This window comes from Panthera uncia, chromosome C2, assembly GCF_023721935.1.
Source record: "Panthera uncia isolate 11264 chromosome C2, Puncia_PCG_1.0, whole genome shotgun sequence".
NCBI lineage: Eukaryota > Metazoa > Chordata > Mammalia > Carnivora > Felidae > Panthera > Panthera uncia.
The window spans coordinates 118,106,746-118,120,775 of NC_064810.1; the positions used below are offsets into that span (position 1 = coordinate 118,106,746).

At 41.8% G+C, this 14,030-nt stretch overlaps 1 protein-coding gene across 2 annotated transcripts; it reads left to right on the forward strand.

The window, feature by feature from the left end:
- Window positions 1–7,438: 7,438 nt before the first annotated feature.
- PAQR9 (progestin and adipoQ receptor family member 9) lies at window positions 7,439–10,744 on the forward strand. Of its 2 annotated transcripts, none has more exons than XM_049628706.1 (2): window positions 7,439–7,670; window positions 7,958–10,744. In XM_049628706.1, exon 2 carries the CDS (start codon window positions 8,112–8,114, stop codon window positions 9,243–9,245), a length of 1,134 nt encoding a protein of 377 aa, XP_049484663.1. In that variant the 5' UTR covers window positions 7,439–7,670; window positions 7,958–8,111; the 3' UTR covers window positions 9,246–10,744. The 2 variants fall into 2 exon arrangements, with proteins under 2 accessions (XP_049484663.1, XP_049484664.1); XM_049628707.1 differs by having other exon boundaries at window positions 7,439–7,588.
- The last annotated feature ends 3,286 nt before the right edge of the window (window positions 10,745–14,030 follow it).

The window sequence follows — 14,030 nt, forward strand, 5'->3', positions numbered from 1 at the left end:
CAGAACACAAGGCTCAAAGGAAACGTGCCAATGGGTGACCATGAGAATAACCATGTTCCTAGACAATGCTCCTTGTTCACTTTTTAGAAATAAATTAAGTGTGCTGAAAAGAATCTATTGATAACTCCATATTATATATTGTATTCTTACAATAAACTAAGCTAAAGAAAAGAAAATGTTATTAAGAAAATTGTAAGAGAAATGCATTCACAGTTCTGAACTGTATCCAAAAAAACCCACCTATAAGTGGACCCACATAGTTTAATTCTTGTGGTTTTCACATGACTGAGGTACAAGAATGGACATAAGATCACTGAAATTATCTCTCTCTCTCTCTGTATATATATGATATATATCTGATATATATCATATATATGATCTCCCTTTCTCCCTCTCTCTGTCTCTCTTAGATATATATATCATATATATATATGTATGATATCCTTCAATCAGTTTAGTGTTTGGCACCTGGAACATTATGCTGATAAATATTTTCAACAAAAAGAAATTATACCTCAAAGAAAATAAAAATCATTACATTAAAAAACTAAATGTACATGTATATGAAAAGATATCAACATCACTCATCATCAGGGAAATGCAAATCAAAACCACAATGAGATATTATCTCACACCTGTTATCAAAAAGATAAGAAATAACAAATAATGGTGACGCTGGGAGAAAAAGCAACGCTTATGTTCTGTTGGTGGGAATGTAAATTGGTGCAACCACTGTGGAAAACTATATGGAAGTTCCTCAAAAAATTAAAAATAGATGGGAATGCAAGCTGGTGCAGCCACTGTGGAAAACAGTATGGAGGTTCCTCAAAAAACTAAAAATAGAACTACACTATGACCCAGCAATTGCACTACTAGGTATTTATTCAAGGGATACAGGTATGCTGTTTCGAAGGGACACATGCACCCCAATGTTTATAGCAGCACTATCCACAATAGCCAAAGTATGGAAAGAGCCCAAATGTCCATCAATGGATGAATGGATAAAGAAGATGTGGTATATATATATATACACACACACACACACACACAATGGAATACTACTCAGCAATCAAAAAGAATTAAATCTTGCCATTTGCAACTACGTGGATGGAACTAGAGGGTATTATGCTAAGCAAAATTAGTCAGAGAAAGACAAACATCATATAACTTCACTCATATGAGGACTTTAAGACACAGAACAGATGAACATAAGGGAAAGGAAGCAAAAATAATATAAAAACAGGGAGGGGGACAAAATAGAAGAGACTCTTAAACAGGGAGAACAAACAGAGGGTTACAGGCGAGGGTGCAGGAGGGGGAATGGGCTAAATGGGTAAGGGGCATTAAAGAATCTACCCCTGCAATCAGTGTTGCACTATATGCTAACTAATTTGGATGTAAATTAAAATAAATAAATAAACAAATAAAAAAACAAACAAACAAATAAATAAATAAATTTAAAAAAAATTAAAAATAGAAATGCTGTATGTTTCAGCAATTCCATTTCTGCCTATTTATCTGAAGAAAACAAAAACACTAACTTGAAAAGTTACCTGCACTCCCATATTCATTGCAGCATTATTGACAATAACCAAGACATGTGAATAACCTAAGTGTCCACTGACAGATGAATGGATAAATAAAATGTGATATATATATATATATATATATATATATATATATATATATATGAAATACTACTCAGTCATAAAAAAGAATGAAATCTTGCCATTTACAACAAGATGGATAGAAGTTAAGGGCATGATGCTGAGTGAAATAAGTCAGACAGAGGAAGGCAAATAGGATAAGCCCTCACTTATATGTGGAATTTAAAACCAAACCAAGCCAAACAAAAACCAAGCTCACAGATACAAAGAACGAATTGGTGGTTGACAGAGGCAGGAGGTAGAGGGTGGGCAAAATGGGTAAAGAGGGTCCAAGGTACAAACTTTCAGTTATAAAATAAATAAGTCATGGGGATGTAATATGCAGTATGGTAACTATAGTGAATACTGTATTGCATATCTGCAAGTTTCTAAGAGTCAATCTTAAAAGTCCTCATCACAAGAAAAAAAAATTTTATAACTATATATGATGACAAATGTTAAGAAGATTTATTTCCCAATATGTACAAATAACAAATCATTATATTTTACACCTGAAACTAATATCAGTTATACGTCAATAAAAATTTTGTTTTAGTTTTTAAGAGGAACAAAACCAAAAATGGAACCTAATGGCAGGTGAGCTCAAGGCCCAGAGTCCAATGATTGAGATGCTTTCTCTTTGATGTTAAGTATGCAGTAATATAGCAGAATATTTTCCTTTCCATATTAACATATTGCTGTAATCAATAATATTGTGCTAAATGCAGGGATCATCTATGAATCATGGAACTGGCTATTTGCCTCTTTGCAGAGATCTAGGGTATGGCAAGCCCCCTGGTAACATCAGATGTTATTTGTTTACAGGAAAATGCTCTTTATATGAAATGTACCTTCCAGCCATGCCTGATCAATATCCAGCTGTCACACAGTGCATGCACACATGCTTTATTTGGCATCATTCTTTTCAGGGACTTTCTAACCAGATCCAATTGGTAACCACATTCAATAATAATTATGGTTGAGCTTTGAGCCGCAATACAACTGTGCTTTATTCTCATCAGTTGTGCTCATTTAATTATTTGCAACGTTTTCAAACAAGTTAAAAAACTGAAAGTAGAAGGAGAGACTATATGAAATAATAAGTCACCTTTACTGGAGACGTTCAAGCCTAGCTATACAATAACCACTCAGGAAGAGGTGCCCTGTAAAGGAAAGAGTGGGGAATTTGGAATTAGTAAAGTTTGACTCCGGCTTTGCTACCCAGCTGCTGAACATCTCTGAGCCTCTCAGTTCTTGTCTGAAAATGGAAGTAGTTCATATTCACCTTGCAAAGTGTATTCTGAAAATTTTAAAGATAATCTGAATACTGTATTCAGACTATTATAAATGGGAAGACAGTTGGACTAGATGACTCACAAGGATATGTGACATCCCTATTCTAAGATTCTAGGACCCTAAATTCTAATCTTTTAAAGGCTTACAGTACTGACAATAATTTCTCCACCTACAAATATGTGGTGTGTGCTTAGCATGTGCAAAGCACTGTGTTTCAAAGAAAACTGTTCATAAGTTATTAGGAGCAGGAACTCAATGATCTATCTTACACACTTGTATAACTGCTTCTAAGGTTAAATTAATGAATGCTACCTAAAAGGCCCTATCAAAAGCAAGCCAACAGCCTATGTTAGTCTCCTACCCAAAGGATAACTCTGAATTTAGATGAATAGAACGTGTAAATATAATGCCTTTATAGAAAGACAAGGAAACAGGAAGGGCAGAATTGGGAGAAATAACCCTCAAATGGAGACTGCCATCCTAGCTTAGGGAAGCTGTGGGAGGGCTGAATGAAGGCTTGGGTAGGTCTGTTCACAGCTTAGGGGCTACTGGGTGACAGATGAGGACCTCCAAACACCTTTTCCAGTGACCTGAGAGGCAAGAAAAGGGAGTCCATCCTAGACCTGGGAGAATGGATGGAAGCAAGTTAGACAAACAAGAGGCATGGACTCTACAGTGTGGGGTCAATAGCATGGATGGCGTACCCTTATTGGCCAAAGTGTCTTGACTTGTCCACCTGCCCCAACATGTTATTTACAAATCACTTCCATGTACGACATAGTAAGTATATCATAAACCTTCACAGAGTAGAGACATTGAAAAGGATTTTGAAACAGAAGTTGTAATATTTTATTCTTCACCTTAATCAGTCTTCTTGGGCATCCCACTTTGGAGACCAGTAATACAGAACAGGTGAACTTGTGGGAGAAAGGGGAGTATGGAGTTGTCATTCCCTGCATAGAAGCTCAAAGGGGAAACACACCCTCTACAAGTCTCCCACCGCTTTTCTTCAAAAGAGAACTTTGTCACCATGTCAGTGAATAGGCAGGAATAGTGCCAGATAAGAACTCAGTGTCCCCACCACTCTCACTCTAGCTTCCAGACTTCTGCCTGGCCTGCAGATTGCACTTTTCTTCCAAGGTTGCCATAGTTACATCTGATGCCACTGCCAGAAGGTTTTCCACCATTAGGAAGTTCAGACTCTATAATCTGGTAGTGACTGTATCTGACCTGGATGAGTTTGGATGACAACACTATGACTATTTTCAATTTGAGGGAAGGGAAGCACTTTGTTTAGACTATATATTATGAGGAGAAGGACTGAACTTTACAGAGTTCTTTTTATACAGAATCCTGGGTACTGGGTCCACAGTGGGTTTTGTTTGGTCAGTTGATTAGTTTGGGTTAAAAATTAGACTAGGAAAAAAATTATTTCCTGCAAAAACAGATATATAATTAGCAAATATCATAGCATATGGTTGTTGTTGTTGTTGTTGTTGTTGTTGTTTTTCTGCAGGCTTTACAAAAAGCTCACTGTCCCTACTAGGAAACATCAAATTTGCTGTGGATTTTTTTATATATGCTTCATCTTATGACTGTAGAGAGAAACACAAATAAGCCTATAAATTGGTCTTTAAAAACATCACCAAAGCAACCACATGGGGAAAAAACAGTTGTCCAGTTTGCTACAGTTCCTGTATATGATTGCATTCTGCAGTGGGGACCACTCAGCACCCAAATGTACAGAGCCTCTACAGAACTACAAAAAAACATTTGTGGTCTTGGTTTGATAAGCTTTCAGTTGGGAGAACTGGCTGTGTTCTGCCTCTAAACGCTGGCACTGGCATTCCAATGTAATACTTGGTGATTCCTCTCATCAAGAACTCGGTAGTCAGTTCTGGTTACCTTAGAGATGCCTTATCTCCCAGTGAACCTTTAGAGAATGGCAGTCAGCCGGCTGCTTCTATCTGTTTAGCCAAGCCCATGGGGTGTGAGAGTGGTTCTCACTGACAAGAGGCAGTTAGCTGACTGGAGTTAAACCACAAAACCTAGCCTGGGTAGGGTTTGGGGTACACATTTTGATATCTCAAAAAAAAAAACTTATGGAAAATTATTTCTAAAGATTGGTAGTAATTACGGAAAAGTCATTATACTGGGTTTGGTTCGGTTTGTTTTTTTTAATAAGTTAGGTCAGTTTTGCTGACTCCTTAGATCTTTTTTACTTGACTTTGTCAAGGTATAGCAAAGACAGATGTCTGGGTTGGAACCAAAGAGCTTTGATGACACCAGTCCATGGCATCAGTTGATCTTGTGCCTCATGTGGAGTCGAAGACGGAAGAGAAAAGAGAAAAGCAGAAATCATAAAGGCTTTCTGAAAGTTAGGTTTCAGATGTTTTGACTTTGTAAAACTGAGTGTTTTAGTGAATATCATAGTTTATTATAGCCAGTCTCACCACTCTCAGTCATAAAATAAATATGATTTTCTCTATACTAGAGTTTTCACACATTCATTTATAGTCAATTCCATTATTTCACTCAGTGTGAACTATTATATTTTCCCCAATTAAGTGAGCTGATTATGCAACTAAAAGATTGGTAACAGCTTAGGTTGTTTGTGGAGTACAAAGAAAGTATGAAATTATTTTTCCTACCCTGCCCCAGATTCAAGTTATTCATTCCCAGGATTGAATTATAATCCCAGGATTGATTTATAAATGTCTAAATCTTAATCCCTTTTACAAATTAGCATGGGTCTTTAGTCCAGATGTTAAAGGAAATTTGCTTTAAATTGTTTTAAATTTAAATTTGCTTTAAAACAATAAGACTACAGTGGAAAAATAAAAAATACTAAAACAAAACACTAGTTGAGTAACTACAGCAAAATCTCATTTATTTGAAATTCATTAATCAGGAATTGGTGATTGCTCAATAAAGATACAAGACCAAAATGTACCTTTAGCCTAGTTGTGTAAGAGTTTGCTAAGTCAGTTACTAGCAGAAAACATTTTTTTAAAAAGAGAGAAGGCTGAAACTTCTATAGAGAATGTTCTAATACCTTTAAGTAATTTTAGAAATTTAAAGCATTGAATGATATCTCAGTTATAAATAATTCTTATCAATAATTTAAGTTCTTCTTGAGCCACTAAGTAAATCTTCCTTGACCTACTTAAAGGATTTGCTGTAACCATGAAGGTAGCCTTTCATTTATAAAATGAAAATGAAAGCCTTTTCCTAAATCAAACTGTCCTTCCCTCCTAGTTTTCTTTGCGCAAAGCAAGTCGTCAGATGTTCTGGTTTAAGTGCATGAGATCTAGAAGCAGATTGCCTGGGTTCAAATCTCCCTTTTACCAATTGGGCATGTTATTTACGGTCGTGGTGCCTCCATTTCCCAGGCTGCAAAGGGGGGAAAAATAACACCTAAAAGATTTGAAAACCGTAAAGCACTTAGAACAGTGGGTGGTCCCTTTAAAATTAGCTCTTGTTGCCATAACACTATATTGCAGGTCAGTGATTCAAGTTAGACTCAGTCACACCCCCAGGGCATCACTAAGAGAAACTTCTGTGAAATGGTAAACATTTTACAGCAGACAGGCTTTAAAGCCCCTTTTTACAAAACTCAAGGGCAAATTTTCTTTCACACAGCAGTGCATCACAACCGTCTTTCGATTCTTCAGACTTCCTTTCTTCTGGCCTCCATCCACCCAACCTAGCCTGCCAGGTACTTCTGGTTAATTATGCATCAGCTTTTTCCAAGCCACCCCCTGCCAGTCTCTACGAATTCGTCTTAGTTCTCTTTCCATTTCGTGCTAGAACGCACCTCCTCTCTTTAAGTCCTGCCTCATCAACACCCTCCGCTATGCTATGATCAGCCCTTGACTCGGGCACAGCTCTGCTTGGGAACCCTTGTTCAATAAATGCTTCAGATGGTTAGAGGCTTTCTGAATCGGCAGGTCTTCATCTGAAATTTTTCAATAAAACGTGGAGTTTGAGCAGCCCGCCCTGAGTTGTTGGACTTTGGCTCCAAACCAGACTCCCAGTTAAAGACACAAGAACACGAGGTTGGGTGAGCCGCGGCCCCGGAGGGTTGGTGAGCGCGACCGGAGGCCGGTTTAGGAACGGTTCGTTTGGACAGGATGCGGACGAAGGAAAGGAGGTTAGTGACGCACCTGAATAAGTCCGCTAGACGAAAAGGAATAAACTAAGGCTTTTATCGTGTAGATTAAGGGACCCGCGCGCCCGCGCGCAAGCGCGCGCGCACACACGCCACATACAAGAAAAGAGAGGGGCAGTCTCAGGTATCTGACAATGACACGGCTCTGATCGAGACACGGTCTCAAAGGCCCCCGATTTCCGGAGCTCCCTGCCCCCGCCACCTCCGAAGATTACTGTTAGCGCATCTCTCCGCCCACCCCAGGCTCTGGAACTCCAGGCACCCTCCCCCCAACCCCGCGGCCCCAGCTCCCCCCCACCCCCCGAGAACACTGCTCCCCAGTGTCCTCTGGAACGCCGGAGTGGCTGTCGGGTTTCGAACCCGGGCGTCGACCCTGGCCCTTGGTGCGCTCAGCCGAGTCGCTGGTGCTGCCTTTGCCCCCACATCAATCATTTAGGGGCTAGCTCGGGCTACTGCGGCCCGAGGAAGGGGGATGGTACGGAACTCGAGACAGGGGACAACTCTATCCCCCGAGGCGGCTGCGAAACACTAGCCGGGGAGGCCCCCGCCCTCCCTCGGTGCGCCTGTCCCTCCCTCCTTCCAGCGCCTCGGCTCCCACATCCCCGCCTCCCGCTCCGGGGGCGGCGGCGGCGGCGGCGGCTGCGCCCGCACCGCGCGATGCCCAGTCACCGCAGCAGCGCCGCCGCTGCCGCAGCAGTCCGCCGCCGCCGCCGCCGCCGCCGCCGCCGCAGCGCGGGCGACCGCGAGCCCGTAGCAGGGAGCCTGGCGAAGGCGCCGCCGAGCCCGAGGGCTCCTGCCAGTCGCTGCGCTGCTTATAACCTGATTATTGTTTTTATTTTTTTAGGAAGGGCTGCTCAGAATAAGGTCTTCTCTTGAATCGGCAGCGACGCCCCCGGCGCGTGCACAAAGGCTCCGACGGCGGCCGGCGGGGACTGCCGAGCGCGCGGGAGCCGGCGCCAGAGGTCGCCTGTGCGCGACCTAGCCAAGCCCCAGGCACCATGCCGCGGCGCCTGCAGCCCCGGGGAGCAGGCACAAAGGGCCCGCCTGCCACAACCTTGGCGGCTTCGGAGGCCGCCTTGCGTCCCCATCCCTCCGCCTCCGGGGACCCCCCAGCATCGGCCAAGCCGCTGCTGCGCTGGGACGAGGTGCCCGACGACTTCGTGGAGTGCTTCATCCTGTCGGGCTACCGGCGGCTGCCATGTACGGCGCAGGAGTGCCTAGCCTCGGTACTGAAGCCTACCAACGAGACGCTCAACTTCTGGACGCACTTCATCCCGCTACTGCTGTTCCTGAGCAAGTTCTGCCGCCTGTTTTTCCTGAGCGGCCAGGACGTGCCCTTCCATCACCCATGGCTGCTGCCGCTGTGGTGCTACGCGTCGGGCGTGCTGCTGACCTTCGCCATGAGCTGCACGGCGCACGTGTTCAGCTGCCTGTCGCTGCGCCTGCGCGCTGCCTTCTTCTACCTGGACTACGCGTCCATCAGCTACTACGGTTTTGGCAGCACGGTGGCCTACTACTACTATCTGCTGCCGGGCCTGAGCTTGTTGGACGCCAGAGTGATGACACCGTATGTGCAGCAGCGCCTGGGCTGGCACGTGGACTGCACGCGCCTCATTGCTGCCTACCGCGCGCTCGTGCTGCCCGTGGCCTTCGTGCTGGCTGTGGCCTGCACGGTGGCCTGCTGCAAGAGCCGCACAGACTGGTGCTCTTACCCGTTCGCGCTTCGCACTTTTGTCTTCGTCATGCCGCTCAGCATGGCCTGCCCGATCATGCTCGAGAGCTGGCTCTTTGACCTGCGCGGTGAAAACCCCACGCTCTTCGTGCACTTCTATCGTCGCTACTTCTGGCTAGTGGTGGCCGCCTTCTTCAATGTGAGCAAGATCCCCGAGCGCATCCAGCCAGGCCTCTTTGACATCATTGGCCACAGCCACCAGCTCTTCCACATATTCACTTTTCTCAGTATCTATGACCAGGTGTACTATGTGGAGGAGGGCCTGCGCCAATTCCTCAAGGCGCCGCCTGCGGCACCCACCTTTTCTGGCACAGTGGGTTACATGCTGCTGCTGGTGGTCTGTCTGGGGCTGGTCATCAAGAAGTTCCTAAACAACTCGGAATTCTGCAGTAAAAAGTGAACCTTCGCCTTGGAGGAGGCCGCTGGTTTGCCCACCTATTTGTTTGGAGTTTCTGTTGTTGCTACTGTTGGTTTGTTTTCAAGTTTTGTTGTGTTTCCTTCTTTGCTCGAGGAAGGTGCTGCAAAACCACAGGGAAAAAATCCAATGCAACAAGGGGGTCTCAGTGCACTTGGGGCTTTTGAAGAGGGAGGTGGTTCCAGCAGGAGGGAGAGGGACACTGGTTCTTGCCCCTGGAAAAATTCTGGTGGTGTCTCTGACATCCAGAGGCAGTGAAGAAAATCCCAAATAAAACCCCAAACAGTTCGGTTTTCCGGTCACTTTCTGTGCCAGTGGTAATGACAAGTAGCCCTTGTGAGGTCAAGTATGCAGTAAAGAGGGTAAGTAGACAAAATCGTTGGGTACTTCCATTTCAGTCTGAGGAATGCTTGGATTTGTCAAAAGAATGGAGCTTTGTAGGAAACGGGCACAAAGACACAAACCCAGGGCTTAACCTACTAGAAAATGCATGGAATGTGAACACAAGTTAATTATCTTAAAATGTTTCTCAGATGTTATTTAAATAGTAATATATACAATGATTTTTCATGATTTATCAAAACCTGTGATATGCACTGAATTGTCTTTGTTACATAGTTTTGAATTTTGCAGCCCTTCTGCATTGCATACACTTGAACTGGACATCAGGGCAAGCTGCTTGAGAATTCTCAACTACTTTTTTAAAGTGTTTTCTGAAGGTGTATGTGTGTCATGATACAACTGTGAATTATTCTACCTTAGGGACTCTGGTTAAACTATTGTTGAGGAGCTCAGTGGTTTGTATATATCCCAGATTCCAATTTACTTTAATGTATTCCACAAGACCTTTCTTATTTTTTGTTTTGTTTTTGATCTTATTGTTTCCTTCTCTAATTATTTAAATTGCCACTAGAATAATGTGCCTTTTGAAGGAATGCCCAAAGGACCGGTCCTCAAACATAGTTTCATGCATGGGGAGAGCAGTAAGAATAAGCTTTTCTTACTACTGCAAATCAGGTTCTAACATTCTACCCAGAAGAGAAGGAAGATGGTGTTGGTTTTAAGTTTTTGGTAGGACTGGAAGTAGCTTACCGGGACCTGCAGAGCATTTGACTTCTCTAAGAGAAGGAGTCAACCTGCTAAAGTGGCTGTGGTTCTTAATGCAGCCATTGGGGGAAGGTGAGAGGAAACTGTTCTACACCGATGCCATTTATCCTTGCTTAAAATTCAAAACATAATATGCAGGAATAACTGAGGCAGTTAAATTATGGAAGTCGGGAGCATATTACTTGAGTTGTAATTGAAAATGTTGAGTTAAATAACATTAACTTTGCATAGTTAAAACCCTGAAGTCTCATTTGGATCCCCACTATGGAAATGAATGGCAGTGGCCCTAAGTCGTTGAAAAATTAGTGAATGTGCTCCTGTGATCCTTCCTAACAACAACATTGGCCGATGTTATTTAAGACATTTCTCATAAACAATAACCTGTACTTGAGATAACAACTCTAGGTTAACACAAAACCACTGAGGTGGCTTATTTAAATACTTATCACACTTCCTGATAAGTTCTTTTGGTTAAGAGCCAAATAAGTCATTGAATGGGGAGTCTTGACTTCATAGTATAATTTAGATCAAGCACATAAGGTAGATGAACACTTACCTCAGCACTGGTAGGCTGGATCTCCTAAAAAGATCTGTTTTTGTTTATGCTTTTAATCTCTACTGTATTTGTAAACAGAGAGGCTTGGCACAATTCCCTGGAGTAACCAGTATTCTTGTGTGTTAATCTGCACACAGAAGTTAACTTTACATATGTCTATATTTAATTTAGAACCTCTTAATGGGATTGTAAATACACTTTGCACATTTGCTGATGGGTGTCTGTCCAATCTTACGCAGAGTGCAAGGAGGTTCCCCTTAGGTGATAGAGGCTGAGAACTTGTGCCTAGCACAGATGTTTTTCCTCAGCTATAACTTAACTCAGCGCATGTATTCAAGGACAGTTGTGGAAATCAGGATATTTCCACATGCAAACTTATTTGCATGTCATTGCTGTCTCTTCTAGAGCTCCAAAGAATGTTAGTGTGGAAGCTAGAGAAACAGGTCGAAGAGTGTTTGGTAGCTTCCTTGTAAAATGGGACCTCCCCTTTCAGATGGAACTTCCAAGGGACAGATTCTAAAAAGGGTCCATGAGTTTGAGAACAAGAAATAAACCCCATATTTGTCATTTTAAACTTTTGTAGGAGATGTTCTGGGTCTACAAATAGAATTATCTTCTTGCCCTGTGTCTTTGTCCTTAAACAGAGGCCACTTAAGGATAAATTTATACCCATATCATTTTCAAGTGATTATGATGCATGAGCCCAGTAAGGTGACACAGTTTTCCCCTGAAAGTTTTCAGTACCCCGTATGTCCCAGAGTGAATGAGGACTCACTTTCCTTCCCTTTGCCTTTTCCTTCCTCCACTTTGCTTTCCCTCATTCCATCTTAGTTTTTATGTACCACATATAATATTGATAAAAGGACATTCTGGTGGAAAACAATGGTTTGACTTCACTTCATATTTGCAAATAGATACCATATATGCTATAAAGGACCAGGGATGATTTGTGAAACTATGTATGTTATTTGCTAAATTATATCAGATTTCTGTCCAGATGAATGATGATATTTTAGAAGCAGCAAATATTTACTGAGTTTCCATTTGCATGGAACTAGCCAGGTATATTATTACATATTTCAGGGGTAACATGGCAGTCAGAATAAAATATCTTTAAAAAATATCTTTGACATTCTCCATTTTGCCATATCCATTAGAATTCAGTTTTGCTTTATTGTGTTCAGCTGTTTGAAATGTAGAACAAATGATAAATAAGAATGTACTCCATTATCTCTGCAAAACCTATTTTGCCAGTGGAATTTTGAAGCAGATTATGTAATACATTTTATTTTTACTTGTTAGTCATGATCTCGATGACATCTCAAGGAGCAGCGTCATAAAGTCATGCCTGGGAAATGAGGGGGTCTGACTTCAGAGCCTGTCACCTTGGGGGCTGGTCTCGGGCTGACTCAGCTGAGTGGGTTGGCTAAAGGGGGTTCCTTTCTTCCATGTCCTTGCAACTACACCCTCAGGTGAAAGGGATGACCTTCCCAGAGAGAAGTGAGTTTTTTGGTCATGTCATGACTGGCTTGTAAAAATAAACGTGATCTTTTCCACTGGCCATACACTTTCTATAAATAGCCCAGGAAGAAAGTATGGGGCTTCAGAGCTGGCCAGAGTGGCCTTCACATGTTTCCATTCATAAATCCTACCCTTAAGTGCTTGCAGTTAAAAACCATTTAGCCTAATTCATCATGCCACTTCAGGGGAATCATTTCTAAGAATGCAGAATTGGGGGGATGGAGGTGATTTTTATTTTTTCTGATTTGGTGCTGAATCTGAAGGCTCCCAGCAATAAAGAACAGGGATTGTTACCTTCAAATCTCTTCTCAGTTTTATTTGGTTAATCCGCTCAAAGCTATAGTAGGAGACAGGTACAGTAGGAATTATCTCCATTTCGAGGTTCTACCAACGCACAGAATGAAGTTTTCAAACTGGCATTAGAATGTGGAGATGGCTGTGTGCTCAGCTGAGTGTTTTTTGCTAGTTTGCATGGCTACGATGCCTGGCCAAGCACACAGACACTAATTGGAGATGTATATGGATACAGGTATATAATTTATAATTGTAAAACAGTGAAGTGAGATGTGGTTACCCTTGAATTTAGATTATAAAAATCTTAAACAGAATGTTACCAGGTAAATAGTTTTTATCATCTTGGATTGTTCTTCATCTATTAACATCTACCATGCTGACTTTACCCTGTCAGTATCTTTTGAGTTGATTTCCACATTTGTTCATGTAATCCTTTTAATAATTATTGAGCACCTACTGCATAGAAGACATTGGTCAAGGATCCATCCATATTATTACAGTTTGGTTCTTTTCTCCTTTCGGTTAGCATAAGAGCAATGCATAGAATCTTATTTCAATTAACATGCTAACTTACCCAGAATCAATTTCTTTCCTTTCTCTCTCTCTTTTTTTTTTCCTGTCTGCTCCTAGGCCTATGTGAATTTTATTATTAAAAATAATTTAAAAATTTAATTACATTGCGGGTGAAGGGATAGCAGGCATATGTACATAGAAAGGGTTGGAAATTTTATCATCACTACTAATAGAGATACTAATCACAACCACTTTTGGGGTGGTTAATGGTATTCATGTCATTATGAAGCAAGTTTCATCCAAAGTGCCTAGAGTGTGATGTCATTAAGTGTCTGAATTTCATAGATAACATAACTTAAGTTTTAAAAGTATGAGCTTAAATCTCCAAAGATTAACTGACGTTCTTTAACCTTTTCTTCTTTTAAGGTCATTGTGTTGTAATCTATAAAACAAGTCTTAGAAAAAAATTGATCTAGAGTAAATTATAAAGAAAAAGTATCAGATGTGGAAAAGATAGGAAGAAGGCATGAGATGGGGAGAACAAGGAGGATTAGACTCAAAGAGTTACAATGGGACAGCAAGTTCAACTATGGACAATTTCTCCTGAGTTTTAAGTTTTGTCCCTAGAAAAGCATGTGAACTCGCATGGGGTTAGCACTCAAATGGACAGGCAAGGAATTCTATTTGGCAGCCTAATCACATCCTGTAGCTTTTGACCTGAGCACCAGTGCCAAGGTACATTTCGAGTAGTACACTTACCCCTAGCTTAATGTCCTTAA